The 23392-nt window shown below is 42.7% G+C and overlaps 1 protein-coding gene across 1 annotated transcript in view; it reads left to right on the top strand.

Moving 5' to 3' along the window:
* The window catches only part of ADGRA3 (adhesion G protein-coupled receptor A3), a 115967-nt gene that overhangs the window by 32458 nt on the left and 60117 nt on the right, over positions 1–23392 (top strand). The window contains exons 3-7 of the mRNA XM_036243405.1: positions 2910–2981; positions 9240–9311; positions 15453–15524; positions 19247–19407; positions 22004–22217. Of these exons, the coding sequence (XP_036099298.1) occupies positions 2910–2981; positions 9240–9311; positions 15453–15524; positions 19247–19407; positions 22004–22217 (591 nt within the window). The remainder of the gene's footprint in view (positions 1–2909; positions 2982–9239; positions 9312–15452; positions 15525–19246; positions 19408–22003; positions 22218–23392) is intronic.

Genomic DNA, 23392 nt, shown 5'->3' with positions numbered 1-23392 from the left:
GTGCAGTTTCTGTGCACCTTTTTTCATTTATGTTTTCATGACCTCACATATGTAGATTCAGCTGCACATCCTAACATTAGCCTTCTGTTCACGAGGGAAGCTGTGGGTTGGTGAGGGGAATGTTAAATGTGATGATCTGACTATAAATATCTTTTGGCAATGCCTGATTAATGTGGCTATTATTAAATGTTATATAACATGTCAAGCACTTTTTATTATTAAATAAAAAGTGTATCTTTAAATCATATTATACTACTTAGTTATTCATGAGAGGTATTTTCTAGAAACACATGCAGTGCATCATTGACCGCAAATTTATGTAGTGCTTTAGCTAAGTCATTTCCTGTTGGAGACAGTTTTTAAAATCTGAAAAAGGAAGCCTATTTAAAAAGAAAAATAGAACTGACATTATATATTTCCATTTGCGGAGATTTTTAGCTTATGCAATACAAGTCACACACACACTGATTGAATTTCCTCCAGAAATCTTCTTTGAGGTGTAGGACTGGGAGCAGTTGGGGAGCAGGAGATAGGAACTAATACATCGGGCCTGATGATGAATCGTACGTCCTGGGACTTAAAAAGTTGAGGACAGAAACTAATTTTTACTATGACATTTACAAACATATCCCAAAATTGGAAGAATAATGTTGTAATCTCCCATCTCACCAATTACTTACCCAGGTTCAATAATTATGAACTCTCTGCAGTCATTTTTTTCTTTGTGTTGGAATATGCCCACACATACATGCGCTTACTAAATTATTCGAAGGTCAACTGCAGACATCACGGCCTTCACCTTTACAGAGGTCTAAGTACTGTGAGTGACATGCAGTTGTCTCCACATTGTCTGACATGATGAATATTCTAATGATGTCATGGCTAACCATAAGTTACTGGAAAGATTTTTGTAGTAAAGTTTAGGTTAATACAATTCTGTCTCTCGGCCATGGTGTACATTTTCATCCATTTATCGTCTGCTCAGTCTGTTCTGGCTTGTATAACAAAATACCAGAAACTGGGTAGCTTATACCAACAAACATTTATTTCTCACAGTTCTGGAGGCTGGGACGTCCCAGATCAAGGCACTGGCAGATTGGTGTCCAGTGAGGAACCTCGTCCTACTTGACCATCTTTTTGCTGAAACCTCACCTGGTAGAAGGGGGAGAGGGAGCTGTCTGAGGTCTCCTTTATAAGGCCATTCATCTCCTTCATTAGGTGTCTGTTCTGATGACTATTGCCCCCCAAAGCCCCACCTCCAAATTCCATCACCTTGGGAGTTAGGTTTTTAATGTATGAATTTGGGGGAGGGGGACAAACATTTAGACCATAGTACTATCCGTCCACACTCTACATACTAAGTCTCTCTTTCTCTATTTCTCTCTCTCTCTCTCTCTCTCTCACTGAACAGACAGGTGAGGGAAATATGAGTCTTTCTATACACATCTCAAAATATGACTCTTGTATATGAAGAGAGAGCGACTGCGCGAGAGGGTGTGGGGTCAGAAAGCGAAGGGAGAGCTGGACAGGAAGATGTGCAAGGTGGGCCACGGATAACCTTTAAGTTACCTTGAAGAGTCTGAACTGTCTTCTGAGGGGAGTGTGGAGCTCCTGCAGGATTTAACCAGCACAGAGACAGGATCAGAGTGAGGTTTACAAAGAGGTAAATGGAGAGCGGAGGCAAGAAGCAAGGGTGCAAGTCGGTGTGTGTGTGACTTGGACCAAGGTGATGACTGTGAATGAGGAAGCTGGTTGATACCATGTAGAGTTTCTTCAGCTTTTTATAAAATTTTTCAAACATACAAAGAAGTGGGAAGAACAGTATCTCTAGCACCTTGATTTAATTGTGGCCAACTTTTTGGATTGTTTGCTTTATCTCTCTCCCTCTTGCGCTAGGTATAAATTTTCTTGGTTCCTTAATCTTCACTGTGACAATCAAAAGATGTGTGTACATCCTGATGTCTGGCTTGGCCACTAATTAACTCCAAGATCTTGGCCAGATTTGATAATATTTCTTTGTCTGAAACTACAGCAATACCTTCTAGGATTGATTGTGAGGTCTTAATGGGATGAGAAGTGACAGATACTAACTCACTGATTTGAGTGATTTGTATAACTGAGCCCAGTTATAGTGAGAGCTGGACTTCAGGCTTGGCTGGATCCAGGGGCTCAGCATTTATTCTCTTTTCCTGTTTGTTGGCTTCACCAGACAGGCTCTTCTCTCATGGTAGCAAGAGGGTCATCAGTTCCAGGTTTACATCTTGACCGCTAATCAAACCAATGGAAATGGCTGCTCCCTGACCGCTGTCTATCTCCTCACCCCAGCTCCTAGGTTTCCTTAGACCAAGGTCATGTAATTATGACAATTACTAGGGCCAGACTGTTTGGAAATTCAGGACGGGGGTTGATGAAGTGCCACATCTGGAGAGGTGGTGTTGAGGATTCTAGGCACTCTCTGGTGTGTGACATATGCGTGGGAAAGTAGGGAAAACAGGGAGAAGGTGCACAAACAAGGGCAAAAGCTATGCTTAGCACGGCGACTGCACATGAGGTAGTTGATAACAAGTATAGCCGTTATCATGGTTCAATTCTGGAATCTGTGACAGCTGCAGTCTTCTATAGGACTGTAGTTTAGTGATGACTGAATTTGAATAACATTAGGATACAAACTACTTTTTTGACATGCGCCTTTGCTCTTCTGTTAACCACAACCCATAGCCTTGCAGCCAGCTTCCTGGAACGTGAAGTCTGGCTTGGCACCTCCACTGGGCTGATCTTGGTCGAAGCGTTCTGCCTTCGGTTTCCTCCCATTACTCTATGATTGTTTTCTGCGTGGAGTTAAGCGCAGTGTGCTGAAATATTTGTGACCGTGTTCCTATATAAATAACGTTTTCTTTTCTTTTCAACAGGGATCTCCGAAATAATCTTATTAGTAGTATAGATCCTGGTGCCTTTTGGGGACTGTCATCGCTAAAAAGATTGTAAGTGTTTGAATTGCTCACTTAGGAGTTTGAACCGCTTCTTTTATAAGTCAGCTGGTCATCGACTTGAAGGTTTCACATGATAAAAAATGGGTTTTTAACAGTTTCGAGAGGTTCACCTGGCCAGGTCCCTGATAGGAAACAGAGAAGATTTAATATAAATCACTGAGAAGGCAGTTAGTTTGTGTAGCGACTTGATCTGCTGGCTGGTTGTGTCCCTCTCATGCTAATAAAATCATTGCCGTATTGGCTTTGTCAGCTGCCAGTCATCCGCAGCCGACTTTCAGGTACGAGTGCATTCACATCGCAGCTGTTCTAACTGCCGCATCCAGTGGGGTGCCTTTGCACTAATGATTTAAAGTGTTGCCGTTTTCCTGTGTACGTCATGTATTATTACTTCAAAACCTGAAGGCCAGTTTTAACTCGAAGCTGGAAACTCCTTCCTGTGCACTGTGTCGCAGTCGTGGGGACGCGACCCTCTGCTGACGCCAGCGCTGTCTGCCGAGCCCTCCTCAGGGCATCGTCATGGGCTGGCTGCTCGCCTGCTCTGGCTTCTCGGGCACAGCTTGCAGACTCGCGGGACAGGTAGAGGGGATGAACGCACATCGAGTATGCTCTGCCCGATCAAATGGGAACAGTCTGCCAAGGAGAGGCGGCGCCACCCGAGAGGAGCCTGGCCCGCCCAGGAGCAGCCAGCGTGCAGATTGGACCTTGCCCCGTTGAGGAGTAACGGAAGAGTGGGCCGAGGTGCGAACGCGTGTCTCGGGGACAGAGTTTGCTTCCTGGCCATAGACTGAAGTAGCAAGGGCACCGAGAATGCTGGCAGGCTGGCTGGGGCCGGGCCGGGCAGGAGGAGGCTTCCGTAGGCTTTGAAGACCTCCCGCCATGTTAAAAAGTTTCCAAATCTATTGTTTAGAAGGGGGGATGGGGTGGGACGGGCAGAACTTTATGAACATGACATTGACATGATCAGATTTGTGTTTGAGAATATTTCTAATGGCAGTGAGGAGAAACCACTCGAGTGCAAAGAATCAGGGACAAAAAATGTTGAGGAGAGATACCAGCTCCATGCTTTCATTATTTTTTTTTCTTTATTGATTTTATTTTATTTATTTTTATTTTTTATCTTCACCCGAGGACATTTTTTGCTCAGACAGAGTGGGAGGGAGAGAGAGAGACAGAGAGAGAGAAACATCGACGTGAAAGGGACACATCGAGTGGCCGCCACCCGCACAACCCAACCAGGGCCGGGGACAAACTGCAACCGAGGTACATGCCCTTAGCGGGAACCGAACCCGGGTCTCTCCGGACCACAGGCCAACACTCTAACCGCTGAGCCAAACCGGCCAGGGCTCTTTATTGATTTTAGAGAGAGATGAAGGGAGAGGAAGAGAGAGAGAGAAACATTGAGAGAGAACATTGCTTGGCCTCCTCCTGCATGTTCCCCACTGGGGATCGGGCTCACAACCTGGGCATGTGCCCTGACTGGAAATCGAACCCGCGACCTTCTGGTGCATGGGTTGATGCTCAACCACTGAGCCACACCTGCTGGGCGCCTTCATTCTTTTTAATAGTCACCTTTTTAGCCCCTGTCTCTGTCTCTATCTCTTTTTTGGTTCTGTGATGCTTTCTTATTATTTACGTTTTTTAAAAAAGTTCAAGGTGCCACCTGACCGGTGTGGCTCACTGGTTGAGCTTTGGCCCATGCACCAAGAGGTCACCAGTTTGATTCCAGGTCAGGATACATGCCCAGGTTGTGGGCCTGATCCCCAGTGGGGAGCATGCAGGAGGCGGCCAGTCGATGTTCTCCCTCATTGATGTTTCTATCTCTTCCTCTAAAATCAGTAAAGAAAAATAAAGTAAAAAGTTCAAGTTGCCTGCATATTATTTATGTCTTACTTGTTTTCCATGGTGTCTGTGCAATAAAACTGGCTATGTTTACTCTTAGTGTAGTCATGCATGACTGACTTTCACGTTGATGCTGACCTTCCATCTAATGCTTTGGACTTCTTGTAGCTATTACTCTGTCAGTTAATGTCTGCTCATATTTATAGTCAGATCCATTTGTAAGAGTTGGCCATGCTAATTTTTCAAATTTTTTTTTGTTACATTTGCAAGTAAAATTATCTTTCATTAAAAACTTCTTCTCTCCAGGTCTCCTGTTAGTCTGAAGGTTCAGAATTCCCCTCTTGGGCAGTCTTAAGGTTTAGAATGCTGGAAGATTAGGAGTAGTGGGAATTAAAGTGTTCTCGCTAGTCTTGTGAAGTTTGAAATTCCGGGCAGAATCTGTCAAAGGGAACTTATTGCCATGGTCTTTGTTGAAGGTGGGGTGGTGGCTCAGGGTGTCCGCATGGACTGATGTGCCCTCAGAGTCCTCAGATGCTCAGGGATGCGTGGAGGAGGCTGGGTTTCTTCCCCATTCATACGACTCTTCACTGTTTTCCAGTCAAGGTTTTTTAATGAAACAAGTCAGAAAATCTGGCCCGTCTTGGGTAGATCAGTGGGGTATGAGACCGGAGTTCTAGAAAAGGGGGATGAGGGTTGGAGGGTGGTAGGCATTAGGTAGGATCAGAGCTGCAGTGGGCAAGCAGTGTAGAGTTCAGAGTAGTGGTAGCAACTAGGTTTAGCAACACAAAGTGGTGAGGCAGACCAGCCTCAGTTAAGTTGTGTACAAACCCCACAGTGCGCCAGGCTCCAGAGAGACACAGGTAATCCCGGAACCCCTTGAGGGTGTGCAATATAGTGAAATCGTATCCCCAACCAGAAGCCTGGATGCGGACTTGGAGTCTGCTTACAGAGAGGTGGAGCCATGGCTGGAGTTTAGCTGTTAAGAGGATCGGAAGCTGTTGGGGTCCAGCCAGACTGACAAAGGCCGGGGTGTCGAGCGGGCCATGAGCAGGCAGCACACCTCTCTGGAAAGTGTCAGAGAGTGGAGGGCTGGGGCCAAAGGAGCTTGATTTATACCAGCAGCTCACTTTCTTTTCTTTTTAATTTTTATTTATTGATTTTTAAAGAAAGAGGAAGGGAGAGGGAGAGAGAGATACAAACATCGATGAGAGAGAACCTTGATTGGCTGCCTCCTGCATGCCTCCCACTGGGGACAGGGCACACAGCCTGGGCATGTGCCCTGACTGGGAATCGAACTGGTGACCTCTTGGTGCATGGGTTGACGCTCAAACACTGAGCCACACCGGCCGGGCAGCTGCTCACATTCTTTGTGCTTCTTACTAGGGGCAGACAGACTCTGTGTTCGGATGGGTCAGTTCGAACCTGTCCTGCAAACAGGAAGCCTAGATAGGAAGCCAGGAACCCTGGGGCCAAGGTCCAACCATCTCTGTTTTCACTGTCCCTCTTGGTGATTCTGACACTAAAGAGTGAGAACTTCTAGAATATGTGAGTAATTTTCTCCAGATTTTTTTCCCAAGGGGAAGGCTGCGACGTCATACTGCCAGACAAGGTCACTGATTTTGCACTGTGTGATCCACACCACTGTATTCATAGCTTTTTGTTTTTTTTGTTTGTTTGTTTGTTTTTTATCCTCACCCGAGGATATTTTTCCATTTGTTGTACAGATAGAGTGGGAGGGAGAGAGGAAGGGAGAGAGAGAGAGAAACATCGACGTGAAGGGACACATCGAGTGGCTGCCACCCGCACGACCAACCAGGGCCGGGGACAAACTGCAACCGAAGTACGTGCCCTTAGCGGGAACTGAACCCGGGTCTCTCCAGACCGCAGGCCGATGCTCTAACCGCTGAGCCAAACTGGCCAGGGCCATAGCTTTTTGTTTTTTAGGGAAGATTAGTGTTAACAATATCCCCATGCTGCAGTCGAGGTTGAAGGACACTGGACTGTTAGTAAAAAGCAGTTTTATTAGGCCATTTTAAGGAAACTGCAAAATATCTTAGGTTCTCCATCTAGTTGTTTATCCTTCAGCAAATAATTTCTCAATTACTGCCATCCAAAATAAATATATAAACTACTTATTCAGCAGCATTTAATTTAATTACTAATATCGTACCAGGCATCGCCTTAGCATTTTTCATTGCATAACACATTAAGTAGTCTCTTGTGTTCTTGTCTAGGAAGGTAATTGCCATTTGTAATGTTCTTCCCACTAGAAACTACATTCTAAGTTCCAAACAGCTGACTTGTAGTTGAACGTACAGTATTTAGCTCGCAAGCTGAGCTTAGATGTAAACTCAAGGAGATGTAAAGATTCTCTGAGGTAGTGACGTTTTATAGCTGCTTATGGATACAGGCGCTTTTTCTTATGGGGCCTTAAATCATTCATTTCAATTGTGCATCTCACTTGATAGCCACACGTAAGTGTTTTTGTAAGTGTGCCATGCTTTTGCCTTTATTTTGTAGATAATTTGAATCAGGAAAATTAAGTGGCTTTCTGCAGAATAAACTACCAGAAGTAGGTAAAACCTAGACCCACTCTGTGTCTCTTTTTGCTTTATCAACAAATTCAAGTTGATTCTCAGTCTAAATGAACACCCATTATCAGTACCTAAATACCATTTTAAATAGATACAGCTATAATGAAATTGTTTCCCAAAGAATCGATGGTAATTGCACCATTTAAAGCTCAGAATTGAAACAAGAGAATAAATAGAGGCCAGAAATGCTTGTTTAAGCAACAACTCACAAGATGATGCCTCGTTTTCTTAAGAAGTAAAACCTAGAAATAAAGGGAAAATCAGCTGGAATTAAAAAAAAGGAAAGTTCTGCACGATTAAATACTTAGCTTTAACAGTGTGAGGAGCTGGAGAATAGCAGGTGCACATAAAGAATTGTATTGCATAAGATTCTCTGATCAAAAGCTGACATAGAAAGGGAAGGCAGAACTGTATGATGACAGACCACCAGGATTCCCCAAACTACGAAATACCTACGTGAAAAACTTAGTAGGTTTACATGCTGTTTCCTTGTAACTTCTCATCAGATTGATACTTTTTCTTCCTTTACCAACTATACAGTTTAAAATCCAACAGCTTTAGTTCAGAAGTGGGTGGTGCAAATCACTTCTCTAAAGAGTGTAACTCAAAGAATACATAACTCAGAGTTATTACAGGGAATAATAGGGACATTAAGAAGATGTGATAAAAATATGTTTGAAAGTTTGTTTTAGAAAGTGTGTTCTCATTCTTTGATCAGAATTGAAAGTGGTGAATAGTTTCAAATCTAACAGCTGATAAAAATGAAGACTCATTGTTTTAGGGCTTTCTTGCGGTTTAGTTCACTCAGTCCACTGGTAAATGAAAGCCATGCCATCTTCCTTGAAGGTTCTAGGAGTGATCACTTACTTCCCAATTAAAATGTAATCTCCAGATTAAAATTGTGTCTGCTGTCCTTGGTTTGAAGAAAAACAGTAAAACAAACAAACAAACAAAAAATAAAATACAGGGGTGGGCAAAAGTATCTTTATAGTTGTGAGTGCTTGAAATAGATTTTATTCTTGTATTATTTATTTGTATTTTACCCAGAAACCTACTTTTGCCCACCCCTGTATTTACTAAACATTTTATGCAGATGGAAAGGGGGGGAAAAAATGGACCGAGAAGAAAAAAACACTGAGATAGTAGCATTTGATGAGAACTATACAATTTTTGAGTGATGGGGAAAAAAAACCATAATCGAGCCACTACCTCGATACTGTTAAACAATATCTAGTAATGGCCCAGTTATTTTTCTATGGAGACTAAATGATAAATCTGTGAAGTAAAAGCGTATTCAGTTGTGTTTTCTTTACTTTGAAAACTTCTGAGTATTTAAGAATTGAAGTAAGAAAGCCTGAAGGTTCAGATGTTCTCGAGGAGGTGATACAAGTTCCAGCATTTATTTTGCTAATTTGCCCTCTTATCCATTGTGTTTGATGTTGGCTGAGATGAGGTGGGTTCCCTCACTTTCCCCAGAATAATTAACTGTGTAGGGCATCTACGGACTTGCGTCATGGACAGGAAAGTAGATGGGGTCTCATTTGTATCCTCCAGTTGGATCTTGGGTCATTTCACAAGATTCAGTGGTTGAACTAATCAAACAGCGTGTAGCCTGCACACGCCAGAAGTCAGGGGGAGCAGGGGTTACTGCCGCTCTCGGTGTGTAGCATCTCTCCTGAGGTAGGTGAGTATCTCAGAGATGCTGAGAAGAAAGGTTTTGTACGATCCCTGGCTCCTGTTTTTGAATATTGAGTGTATGAAACCTTCATTAACCCAGATCACTGATTGAAGACATTTTTCCCCACTTTCTCCCTAGGGACCTGACAAATAATCGAATAGGATGTCTGAATGCAGACATATTTCGTGGACTCACCAATCTGGTGAGATTGTAAGTACATCTTTCCTGTTAAGATATAAGGAAACATTTGAACCAGTCCCCAAGTATTTGTAAATAGTGATGACATGTTTAGTATTCAAGTAGCAACTGTACAGAAGCAACTGAAGTGGTGAGGGGGTAAGGAGGTCGGAATTTCATCCCGGGGATACTTGTAATGTCATCAGAACATGATACTGCGTTGCTGCACACGAAGGGACACACACAGACACATGTTGTAGAATATGCTCCAGGGAACATGTTCACACTGAGAAAGATGATTGAAAGCTTTGATATCCAGGGAAAATTCTTGGAAGAGGTAAAACTCTGAGCTGTCAGCCCAGAAGGCTGGAGAGATTTGGATCTTGAGAAAGCAAAGGAAGTCCAACAAATGATGCTGGCGGGTGGCAGAAAGAGCGAGGTCAATTTTCTAAGGAGAAGGTGAGTGGTATTAGGAGTAAAATGCCTTGTGGTTTGGGTGAGTTGTTTAATTTTTCTGAGATTTTCTGTTTTTCATCTGCAGATGAGATGAATAGTACCTCAAAGTTATAAGGATAAATTAAAATTTGAATTATCTGAATCTACTTATCTCTTTTAATGCATGTATAATATAAATGTAGAACTTTGTAGACGCCATCAAAGATATTTTTATGTTTTAAACGGGGTGGCTTTGGGAGTAGCTAGAAATTAGGCCGATTATCTAGAAAGAGTTTATGTGGGAGTGTACAAAAAGCAGACAGAGGCTTAGAACTGATTCAACAGTAGGAAGCCACTGCAGGACATTAATGTGGAAAAATAGCATAAAATCATGTTTTACAGAAGAGTAGTTTGGGGATAGGGTGCAGAATGAAATATGGGATTTGAGGTATAATTTCTAGTAAGGATCTCTGCCTGATTGTTTCTCTCTGTAGCTTTTTAGAATATGTCCTCTATTTCATTCATATTAACTTTGAAAAGGCTATTGGGGCTTAGATAGTGAGATTATTTTGTCATCTGGTATAGGAGGGGACCTCAAATCACTTGTTGGAGTCGAACACAGCCCTGCTGCTTCTTAGCGAACTGGTCGTGTTTTTCAGTGTGACCTTTAATTTGGGGGACAGATTTATGTCTGCATTTGTATCGCTAATAAAAGATCGATTTGGTGCACAGCTTTTCTCAGAACTTGAAGTTAATGTGATCAGTTGCATTTTTCTATTTGTAACTGGATTGCAAACACTTTTATTTCCGTGCTTTTACCCTTTCTTCTTCGGAGTTTTGTAGTTTTAGTCGTGAGGACTGCACATGAATCGGAAAGTGAGGCGTCCATGAAGGAAAGAAAAACGTGTTGCCTTTTTGCTTAGCTGCGACTTAAGTAGTGAAAGAGTCTGGAGTTGACTGTCTCGTTGGTTTTAGTTCCAGGTGGACTTACAGCTTTGCTCCGGTACTTGGTCATTAGAGCATGTTTTTTAGGCAAATGAGCAGGATGGGAACAGATGACTATTTCTTATGATTTCTTCTGATTCCTGCCTCACAAGCTAAAGCTTTTGGAAGCTCTAGAGGTTTGGTCATCTCGTTATTTTCTACCAATTATCTGGTACCTGTCGTGAGCATTTACAAAGTCATGGAACACACTGGGCAGTTGTGAATCATTAAACCATGAAAAGAACATTAACAAGCTTCCTAGTCTGAGATTTGATTGAGATGAATTTGTAGCCCATGTAACAGATTATTGTGGCCCCTTTAAATGTAACAATCTGTGGTATATGCAGAAATATACCTGACTTACATCTTTTGAATACTGTCCTTAAAACAGTTTTGCTATTGAGGTAGCTCTTCACCTTCAGGAATGGGAGTGAGGTTGTGTGCAAAATGGGTGAAGGTGATTAAAATATACAATACAAACTTCCAGTTACAAGATAAATACATCCTGGGGATTTAATGTACAGCGTGGTCACCCTAGTTTAACAATACCATAGTGTATAGAGAGTTGCTGAGTCCATCTGAAAAGTTCTCACAGAAGAAAAAAAAAAGAAACTGTGTGTGGTGATGGATGTTAACTAAACTTATCGAAGTAATCATTTTGCACTATATACATAGTGTGTGAAGTTATTATGCTGTATACTTAAAACTAATATGTCATTTATATCTTAATTTTTAAAAATTTAAGAAGAACTTAATTATTTAGTGGAAAAATAAAAGATAAGCAAGACCACCACCGCCACCCAACTCCCAAAGGAAGCCTTGAGGAATTCAGTGCAGCGGAGTTGCTGGTGCTCACTTGGGATGACACAGTCTGGAGTCACAGACCCAGCATCTTTGGGCACACCTTCTGTACGGGCGGCTGCGACCGCCACATTTCTGGGCTCTCTGAGCCGCGCAGTATGCTGGTGGTGAAGGCTGGTGATAATCTGTCATTTAGACTTGGAGAATATACCCTGTTCCCAACCTAACGGGCAGAAAAGAGAACCGGGGGAGGAAGGGGTCATGTAGGACGCCGCTGAGGTTAGCAGTCAGAGAGCTCCCTGCTGCTGCCTCCCACACAAGAAGTAGACAAGGGAAGGGAGGCTGGAGCGGACCACTGTTCTGGTGATTGGCGGAGCTACCTCTTCAGCCCAGCCCTCTGGGTCAGCCCGGGCCACGGCGCTCACACTGGCTGGGTCTGTTCCCCGAATGGAGGCCCCTCGGGGCTGGCCTGGATCAGACCTTAACTGAAGGTCTGTAGGTCTGGACTGTTCTTGCCCAGACTTCTCATAGTTTTGAAGCAAGTGTTGGTTTGAAAAATGTAGGTGAAATATTGAAAAATAAATGTGTCAGAGGCTTCAGTGGACATGGGTATATATTTAGGGGGTGGTTAATTCTGTGTACTGACCTCTGCCTTGTTGATGGAGAAATTTGGGGAAGAACTGTCCCAGAGAAGTGAAGCCAGACCTGAGGAGTTCCCACCCATCCCTCTGTAACCCTGGAACTGCCTGGCAGACCGAAGACCTGGGGACCAACAGACACCTGCCCTTAGCTTAGGAAGTTCACGACCAACAAACCGTCAGGCGATAACACACGCACCAAATGCTCTCCTTTTTCATTCCTTCTTAATGAATTAAAAACCTATATATTTCCCTGGTTACTATACCTTTCATATTTTTTCCTTTAGGAATAATTGGTGACTGGTACTATTAAGCACTTCTTTATACAGTGAAGACAGTCCCGATGTCCTGCAGTAGGAAAACTGTGCGGCGACAAGGAGGGAAGGTTGCATTTCCCCTCGTCATTCCAGATCCCTTACCGAGAGCCCGCACAGACCGTTTCGTGTACATGTTTTCTGTCACCCCCGTAAACATATAGGCATGCATATGAGGCTTTAAAAATTCACTACATTTGACAATTTACTTTTTAAAAAAATTACCAACATATCATTAATGTCTTTTCAAGAGAGTACAAGTTGATTTAGTTTATGCTTGTCAATGGCTGCAGAATTATTTCAAGGATGAAACATTATAATTTAGTGGTGCCTCTGCTCAGAGGTTTGATGGCATCGTCTCTGCCTGGGAAACACTGCTGCGTGTGCACACGCATCATATACGTTTCACTTACAGGAGCTCAGATACACCCGTTTAGCAGAAAGCAAGGAAATAAAAAATAGCTCAGGAGAGTGAGAAACAACAGCCTGAAGAGTGGGGGTGGGTGTGGGTGGATAATTCACCTTCCCCTCCATCCAGTGAGCTCACTGGGACCCAGGAGCAGTGACTTTGCTGGTGGTCCCTTGTCATTCTTCATTTCCTTTTGCATTTTTTGTGTGTAAGCATCTCAGAGCTGGAGTGGGATTCTGGTGTTTTAAAATATGTGTCAGTTGTTATGGCCCCTGAACCAAAGCCCATTACGTCATTTGGTGTTCTGCCCAACACATAACAGTCTGTTCCAACCCTGGAGGAAAATTGGTGGGGATGTACTGGGAAGGTGGGTATGTCCCTCTCCAGTGTGATTCCTTCCTCTGTGGTTGTTAGGGAAAATACCTAACAATACCTAATAATTAGAGTAAAATATCTAATAATTAAAATCCAGTGGTCCCTGTAAGATGCGATCACTATGTTTATATTTAAATATTTGTAGGGTAGATTTTTATTTCAAGCTACTGTTATGGAATCTTTCAAACATCTAAGGCAAATCAAAGATACTTGTAAGTTTCAACACTTAGTGACACCTCACCAATCTTGTTTTTAGATATATCTCTCATCTCTGGTCTTCCCACCGACATTGTTTTAAACAAATCCCCATCATCATAATTTCACATAGGATAGCTTCATAAAATTACAGTGGTTCATTTTAATAACATCTAAGTTACTTTCTTGAAATGTTATGGTGATTTACACTCCCATCATCAGTACCCTTTTCAAAATTCACGTTCAGTATCCACTCTTCTGGGCCCCAAAGGAAAAGGGCATCTCTTTTATTGTTCTTTTAGTTTGCAGATATTCTTTTTTATTTGTTTGCTTTTTAAGTTCCTAGGCAGTTCTGTGAGGGTCAGAATTATTTTATCCAGCTTTATATGTCAAAAGACATACGAACAATCCCATCCAGTGAGGTTCTGATGGAAGTTCATTATGTATTCATTGCTGAAGGACTATCATTTGTGTAGGATCAAGTTGCAGGGGTTCATCGCTGCAGGTGTCATGGTGGGTCTCTCCCAGCTCAGTTCCCTTTCCTCTCCCCACTGGGGATCCATCTACCCGACTGGGGATCCATCTACCCGACTGGGGATCCATCTACCCGACTGGGGATCCATCTACCCCACTGGGGATCCATCTACCTCACTGGGGATCCATCTACCGACTGGCACTTTCTCCCTGACTTGACGCATTCAACCTGGACTCCGAAGGCCTCCAGGCAGGTCCCAGGACTTCTTTGAGAACTCAAGGTCTAAACTGTATCTGTTCTTGATCCCACAACAGACAGAGCTGGTCTGTGGAGTGTGGATCATGCTGCCATACTCCCAGAGCCCTGCATCCCCTTGAGTGTCAGCAACCTCCTGCAGGTGGGCCCTGGACCCTGAACAGTCAGCCACCACCATTGAGCACTTACTGTATACCTCAGCATGTTACTAGCTGCCAGAGGTACCCCGGTAAATAAGACACACAGGTCCCTCCCCTACTGGGGTTCATAGTCAAACACAGAAGAAGTAGTTCCATCAAATTATTGAGGGTATAACAAACTACTCAAATTGTAGCATGGGGCCATGGGGTGCTTGGGGTTTTCGTTCATATAAAACTCTACAAGGACTTAGTTAGTTCTTTCTTTTTTTTTGTTAATCCTCACTGGAGGATATTCCTGATTTATAGATAAAGTGGAAGGGAGGGAGGGGGACAGAGAGAGAAGGAGAGAGGGAGGAGAGAAACGTCAATGTGAGAGAAACACATCTGTTGGTTGCTCCCCGCACGACCCCAACTGGGGCTGGAGATCAAACCTTTAATCCAGGTACATGCCCTTGACCAGAAATCGAACCTGCAGCCCTTTGGTCTGAGGGTCACTGCCATGCTGGCCAGGGCTAGACAGGTTTTTTTGGTACATGCCCCTAGCGGGACCTGAACCTGGGACACTCGGGTCCGCAGGCTGACGCTCCAACCGCTGAGCAAACTGGCCAGGGCTAGACAGGTATTTCTTGAAGCCGGCTAATACAAGGGGGAACGAGAACAAGCAACACTGAATTATACCCAGGTCTTTCGTTTTAAACCCCGGCCTCTCCCCTCGGCTGATGGTTTTGCCCAGTTACTGCGGGCTGCTGCTGATCATTCAGCCCAGCCCTTTTCTTTTGTGGTTTTAAATGTTTGCTTCTTAAGTGAAACTGAGTGAACACGGGAAGAGTAATTCTAGTTGCGCTGAGGGCCTGGCCGCTATCTAATCCAGTCAGTAGCTTCCATGTTCACCTGATACTGGTAGGAAAATCCTTGTCGAACAAATGATTTTTAAATAATTTTGTTTACTGCCTTATGTAAGGTTAAGATCAATTTTCTTTTTCAGCCTTGGAGAAATATTTACTGCTCATTCCCTCTTTCTAAGACTTAAACCAACTTTTATAAATTCTTTATAATATTTAGTGAATGTAGGACCCTTTAGGAAATCTGAAATGGTATAAAAAGATATATTTGTTAGTGTTTTTAAAAGTGAAATTCTTTTTTTCCCCCCCAGAAACCTTTCCGGGAATTTGTTTTCTTCATTATCTCAAGGGACTTTTGATTATCTTGGCTCATTACGGTCTTTGTAAGTAAGAATTTTTTTCTCCTCTTTTTTTTATATATCTATATCTATATCTATATCTATATCTATATCTATATCTATATCTATATCTATATCTATATCTATATCTATATCTATATCTATATCTATATCTATATCTATATATCTATTTTGTCTTGAAAATTTAAAACGTTATTATGTGGTTTAAGATCGTTCATGGGGAAGACCTTGCAGTTTTGCAGGTGTTAGACTCTTTCTTGAGAGCTTGCGTTCACATGGAAAAACATACTGCAAACCTTACATAATGCATTTCCAACAGGGGCAGCCAGTTCTCTTTAGAATATTTTGATATATTCAACAAATTGAATTTTCTAACAAATATTCCAATTTGTTTTCAAATTTGAAAATATTTTGTTCTTTGCTAATTTAATCCTCAAAGTGCAAAATATTCCTTTCTCAGAAGAATTTGTGCTTAAGAATTTTTTATACTTTTAGGGATTTAATTTTATCCTGCAACCCTTTTGCCAAACTGAATTAACAACTTACTACATTTTAGGAATGTTTATGCAGATGTCTGCTTTATGAAGTCAATGTAAGATCATATTTACACAGTTTTCTGTAGCTAGAATTGGCTGGATTCTTTCCCCTCAAAAAGCAGTTTGTTAACTGAGAGATTTTACAAATGTTACTTTTGACAGAGAAACCTTATTGCCAGATAAACCTTAATATATTTCAAGCATTGTTATACTAATTTCTATTGGAATTACAGTTAAGTACAGCATTTTTCAAGTTTTTATTATGTGTAACTCCTGAGATGGAGTCTCTTTTTCCAGGGAAACTTGTCTTCCCTACCAGCTGCCTCTGTTGTGTGTATGCTCAGTTCTTTTCTCCCCTTCCCTTCACCTCCCCTTTCCTTTCCTTAGCCTGTCATTTAAATCTCATTTTGCAGTTTCATTGGGGTGTAGCTACTAGGTGAGTCATCCACCTGGCCCCTCCACAGTGTGTCTAGGCATCCATCTGGCCCCTCCCCAGTGGCTAGGCATCCACCTGACCCCTCCCCAGTGTGTCTAGGCATCCACCTGACCCCTCCCCAGTGTGTCTAGGCATCCACCTGGCCCCTCCCCAGTGTGTCTAGGCATCCATCTGACCCCTCCCCAGTGGCTAGGCATCCACCTGACCCCTCCCCAGTGTGTCTAGGCATCCACCTGACCCCTCCCCAGTGTGTCTAGGCATCCACCTGGCCCCTCCCCAGTGGCTAGGCATCCATCTGGCCCCTCCCCAGTGACTAGGCATCCATCTGGCCCCTCCCCAGTGTGTCTAGGCATCCACCTGGCCCCTCCCCAGTGTGTCTAGGTATCCACCTGGCCCCTCCCCAGTGTGTCTAGGCATCCACCTGGCCCCTCCCCAGTGTGTCTAGGCATCCACCTGGCCCCTCCCCAGTGTGTCTAGGCATCCACCTGGCCCCTCCCCAGTGTGTCTAGGCATCCATCTGGCCCCTCCCCAGTGTGTCTAGGCATCCACCTGATCCCTCCCCAGTGTGTCTAGGCATCCACCTGACCCCTCCCCAGTGTGTCTAGGCATCCACCTGGCCCCTCCCCAGTGTGTCTAGGCATCCACCTGGCCCCTCCCCAGTGTGTCTAGGCATCCACCTGGCCCCTCCCCAGTGTGTCTAGGCATCCACCTGACCCCTCCCCAGTGTGTCTAGGCATCCACCTGGCCCCTCCCCAGTGTGTCTAGGCATCCACCTGGCCCCTCCCCAGTGTGTCTAGGCATCCACCTGGCCCCTCCCCAGTGTGTCTAGGCATCCACCTGATCCCTCCCCAGTGTGTCTAGGCATCCACCTGACCCCTCCCCAGTGTGTCTAGGCATCCATCTGGCCCCTCCCCAGTGTGTCTAGGCATCCATCTGGCCCCTCCCCAGTGTGTCTAGGCATCCACCTGATCCCTCCCCAGTGTGTCTAGGCATCCACCTGACCCCTCCCCAGTGTGTCTAGGCATCCATCTGGCCCCTCCCCAGTGTGTCTAGGCATCCATCTGGCCCCTCCCCAGTGTGTCTAGGCATCCATCTGGCCCCTCCCCAGTGTGTCTAGGCATCCATCTGGCCCCTCCCCAGTGTGTCTAGGCATCCACCTGGCCCCTCCCCAGTGTGTCTAGGCATCCACCTGGCCCCTCCCCAGTGTGTCTAGGCATCCATCTGGCCCCTCCCCAGTGTGTCTAGGCATCCATCTGGCCCCTCCCCAGTGTGTCTAGGCATCCACCTGATCCCTCCCCAGTGTGTCTAGGCATCCACCTGGCCCCTCCTCAGTGTGGCTAGGCATCCTTCTGGCCCCTCCCCCCACGGTGGACATAGGTGGGTACTTCTACAATCACACTGGATCAAACTCCATCTGGTGTGTTTATGGTACTATTGCTGTTCTCATCCAGAAGCCAGTTTTTTAGGGAAAACATCTCCTTTTGGCATATTTAGTGGGTTCAAGTCAGTTATTACTGTGAAGTTTAGGAAATAAAAAGATTGCAAAGAATAATTTGGCTTTTAAGACCCTGGGTAGCAGGAATGTGGGAAGTATTTTCATCCTCAAATTGGGGAAAATAGCTAGAGTTGTTACTTGGTAGTGCCACAAAGGGACCAGAGCTGGTGCTTAGGAATTAGAGGTCAGTCCGGTCATCCTTCTGGTACTTTTTTTTTTAAGTTACTTTCTCTTAGCTGTATCTTATCTTGACTCCCCCCTCCCCCCACTCTTTTTATTGCCAAAACTGAGATGAAACCTGAGCCAGGGCATGGTCTGTGTTAGAAGTACACACCGTTAAATTTGCTCTTTGCACTTTGTCGACTTATTTGTATAGATCATGTTACATTCTGTTTTAGCTATATTTACATTGTGTTCCCTCCTTACATAATGTCCTCCAGGTTGGCAGGGGGCAGTATCTGCATTTATTTTTATTAGCTGGACTTAGTGAAACGCATGGCAGGTGAATAGTTCGTGCTTTGTAAAACCAGTGTTCAAGAAAGTATTGTGTTCACGGACAAGCCATGTATGCCCTCTTTCTGTTCCTACACCCAGCGTGCCAATTGTAACACTTCCTGCCCCATGGAAAGATAACTCTATCTTCTTTCATATGAAGTGCGAAGTCTTACATTTTTGATTGGTTGAGTCTGAATCCCTTGTTTGTACATAATTGTGGTGTCCCTTGGCACATAGCAGAAAGTGCCAGAAGTCGTCCCCACCCTTTAGGGACTGAAACACTCCAGTCAACAGATGAACATAACCTTGTGAAGCAACCTTATGTTGCTTTATGTTGCCGAAATTAACGGGACATTGTAGGCATTTAAGCCAAGAACCGGCAGCGGCTGGAACCGTTGGAGACGGTTCCAGAGGCGTGTTCACTCTGTGCTTCAAGGTGAACTGGGAAGCTGTTGAAAGGCCAAAGGGTGGGGCTTTGGGTTCCAGAACCCTGGGGTTAAGCAGCTTGTTGCATAGACAAGGGCTGATGAGTCGCTTTTGTTCACATGACAACTTTGGTTGAAAGCAGAGTGAGTCCCAGGATGAGAGGGGACCATGCTGGAGTCAGACCCGCAGCAGGTCATCACAGCAAAGGAGACCATGACCAGTTGGTGGTGTAGGTCACCAGTGTGGGGAAGGTGAACACACCAGCTTGACTGCCACCCAGAGTGTAAGCCGACATGAAACAAAAGCACTGTTTCCTTTTGTGCATCGTGATCTCTAATGTGTGTCCTGTGCACTGCAGAGAATTCCAGACTGAGTATCTTCTGTGTGATTGTAACATACTCTGGATGCACCGCTGGGTGAAGGAGAGGAACATCACCGTGCGGGACACGCGGTGTGTGTACCCCAAGTCTCTGCAGGCCCAGCCGGTCACAGGCGTGAAGCAGGAGCTGTTGACATGCGGTAAGGGAGAAAGAAAACCAAGTGTTGTCCTATTTTCCCTGCCACCATGTTTTTCTTGACAAACTGTAAAATTCTCTTTATACTTTGATGGAACCGAGTATAATCATTAATCTTCAAGGATTCATAATATTTAGTTTATACCAACAATTAAGGCAGCCTGATGAAAAACAAAACAAAACATTGTTTCAACTGGTATTTAAGATTCTTAGGTTCTGAACAGCTTTCTGAAAACCAGTCTCAAAGAATAGCAGAGACCTTCAGAAGATCTTTCAGTTGACAAATGAGGAATTTATTGATCGTCGTCGTAAAACCTCAGGATGCAGTCACTGTTGGTGGGAGTGTGAACTGATACAGCTTTTTTGAAGTATACAGTGGCAGTATGTATCAGTGTTCTTAAGAAACTGATGCAATTTGATCTAGTAATTTTGTATGTCAGGGTTTATTTCCAGGAAATAATCAGCTATGTGTGCAAATCTTCAGACTTTATATTTAAGCATATCTGAAAATCTAAAAAACGGGAGATTGCTTTAATTGTTGGTGACACACTCATTCACTGTATGCAGCTATTGAAAATCATGATTTTGAAGAACAGCAAAAGACTTGAGGGAACTAACACATTTACTGTGTGTTAAGTGAAAAAAGAAAAAAACCACATCAAACAAAAACAGTCCTTAAGGTGATAGGAGGAGATTCCAGCTTGTGTTTGGAAACAAACAGTCCTATCTTTCTTTCTTTTTTCCTTTTCTCTGTATTATTGTTGTTGTTTCACAGGTAACATATGCTCATTGGATAAAAATTAAGATTCATGAAAATAAATAATGTATACACCCATCAAATTATCATGATGTACACTTTAAACATTTCACAACTTTGTTAATTATTATCTCAATAAGGAAAAGAAAAAAAAAGAACTAAATCATAAAAACAAAACCCTTCCTACATTCTTATCACTACCAGGTGGCTAAAGTCAAAGATAAGTTGGTGTATTTTCTGCACCTTTTTCCTCTGTTTTCACCAAAATATCATATTTTCATGCATTTGTAACCTTTTTAACTTGAAATAATATAAACTTATTTCCTCATCATATAAAATAGATGCATACCAATCCATTGTATAAATGTCACCATAACTTGACAAATTCCTTACTAATGCATATTTAGTTTGGTAATCATTTCTAACTCCATAAACAGTTCAAGGATTAATTTCCTCCTATACATTTTTGCATATATGCTATTTTTCTTTTGGAAAAACTGAAAGTAGAATGGTTGTGTTAGACAATGGACCAAGTATTTTAAAGGCTTTTAATGAGCCCATGATATTTGCATGCATTTTGCATATATATTTAAAATCTATGCCTTTTGTTTTTCTGACAGGAAAAAATATATCAACTTTTTAAAAGTGGTTATAATATATGGGATCTTAAAAAAATGTTTCCCCTTTTTCTTTAAATGTTTTAAATTTTCTGCAGTGAGTATGCATTACTTTTATAACTAGAAACCAGTAGTTTAATCAATGGTAATACAGTCTCCAAAATGTAATTTTAAATTGTGTCTATTTCAGCATTTACTTATCACCCGTTCCATTCTCCGGCTTTAAGTATCATTTTACAATTGGTTCTTTGCCCAACCGGTGTGGCTTAGTGGATTGAGCGTCATCCCTGGATTGAGAGATCCAGGTTGGGTCCCAGTGGGGGGGCATGCAGGCGGCAGCCAATTGATGTATCTCACGTCAGTGTTTCTTTCCCTCTCTCCCTTCCTCTCTCTCTAAAAAAAAAAAAAATCAATAAAAACATTAAAAAAAATACAATTGGTTCTTTTAGTATTGCTTCTGTGATCATCTGATAGTCCTGTGTTAACACCAAAAAAGGACTACTCTGAATGGCGGAACCAATTATAAAATGGATTCATTTTAGTTCTGCCAATTTTGTTTTCATCTGGGACCCACTTATCTCAGGAGCAGCCGTGAGTGCTGGTTTTGCTCAGTGGTTAGAGCATCATCCCAAGGTCTGAAGGGTCATAGGTTCGATTTCCGGTCAAGGGCTTGCACCTGGGTTGCAGGTTTGTTCCTGGCCCTGGATGGGGTCCTGCGGGAGGCAACCAGCCATTGTGTCTCTCTCACATCGACGTTTTGATCGCTCTCTCCCTCCCTCCCTCCCTTCCACTCTATCTAAAAATCAATGGAAACATATCCTTGGGTGAGGATTAACAAATCAATTTAAAAGTAATGATATAAATAAATAAGTAAAATGTCATTACTGAGGAATGTTTGTTTTTCCATTTAGTTTTTTTTCCCTTTATTGATTTTAGAGAGAGAGGAAGAGAGAGGGAGAGAGAGATAGAAGCATCAATGAGAGAGAACATCCATTGGCTGCCTCCTGCATGCCCCCCACTGGGGATTTGGCCCACAACCTGGGCATGTGTCCTGACCAGGAATCGAACCGGTGGCCTCTTGGTGCATGGGTCAGTGCTCAACCACTGAGCCACACAGGCTGGGCTGTTTTTCCATTTTTAAAGTTTAAATGAGAATGTCTAACCTTTAATTCTGGAATGTGCATATAGTATTGTATTTGTTGACTGAGTTGTTTTACTGTCTCTAGATCCTCCCCTTGAATTACCATCTTTCTACATGACTCCATCTCATCGCCAAGTTGTGTTTGAAGGGGACAGCCTTCCCTTCCAGTGCATGGCTTCGTATATTGACCAGGACATGCAGGTGCTATGGTATCAGGATGGGCGAGTGGTTGAAACTGATGAATCGCAAGGTATCTTTGTGGAGAAGAACATGATTCACAACTGCTCCTTGATTGCAAGGTAAACCTTTTAAAATGAGAAACTGTCTCTGAATTTTATTTATGGTTTGAGACTTGTCATGTTTAGTTGGAGTTTGAATTAATATTTTATCTCCTTGCATTTAAAAATGAAAACATCTGGTTTCCTGACTGTTACTCATCTTGTAAAATTAAATAGCTATCTTTGCCATCCATTTTTTCGGGGGGCGGGGGGAGGAACACAGGATAAAAGGGAAACAGTATTAAAAAGTTGGAGACCTTTTGTTTAAAATTTTAGGAAGGAAAATGTAAACTTTTTGTGCCAAACTTAATTTTTAACCATTTCCTTCTACTAAGCTCAGATCTTCACTTTTAGGGATCACCTAATTTTCACTATTGTATGATTAATGCTACATTTTGAGATACTTTCTTTCTCTACCCCACTAGAATAATAGAATATAACACCTGTATTGTTAGCCCAGTGGCTGGTGTGAACACCAAAATATTATTTCTAATGAACTTTATAAAGTATAAAAAAAAGCAGAATAAAAACATATATGATATTATCACTCACCATATATTTTATTGTGGTAAAATCTTAATCTGTAGGCATGGGATTTTCTCTCTGTGTGTCTCTTTTCTTCCTACCAGTTTCTTAAAGACAGAATTCTGCTTGGGTTTATGAGAGTACATCTGTACTTGCCAAACTCTGCTGGGGGCCCCTAGAGTAGTGTCCCAACAGGCACACAGGAATGACATGGAAAATTATTGTGGAACTGAAGTTTCTCTGAGTTGAAAATCATGTCTTGGAATTGTGGGGGTAGAACATTCTATTTTATAATTTCATTCTGTACTGAGAATTCCAATCTGATTATTAGAAGCATATTTTCATTTATGTTTTTTAACATCTTTGTAGTAGATGCTGTTAAATTCTTGCCAGCCAGTTCTAACATCTCGGTCATCTTTTGACTGTGGCTTATATTTTTCTATTTGAAAAAAATATTATTTATATGTATAGCAATGTTGGATTATATCCTAGATTTTGCAAATGATTCACTATAGAGAAGATATTGGCCAAGTATAGCTTCTGGGCTAAATCTCACCTGCTGGGCATATGATCTAAGAACATTTAAAAAATAATTTTAAATGGTTATATTTCTTTGTCTTTTTTTTTTTTTTTAATCTTCATCCGAGGATATTTTTCTGTTTATCTTCAAA

Source organism: Molossus molossus, unplaced genomic scaffold (genome assembly GCF_014108415.1).
Source record: "Molossus molossus isolate mMolMol1 unplaced genomic scaffold, mMolMol1.p scaffold_m16_p_1, whole genome shotgun sequence".
NCBI lineage: Eukaryota > Metazoa > Chordata > Mammalia > Chiroptera > Molossidae > Molossus > Molossus molossus.
The sequence above is the reverse complement of the archived record's forward strand: the minus strand, read 5'-3'. Positions and strand labels throughout refer to the sequence as shown.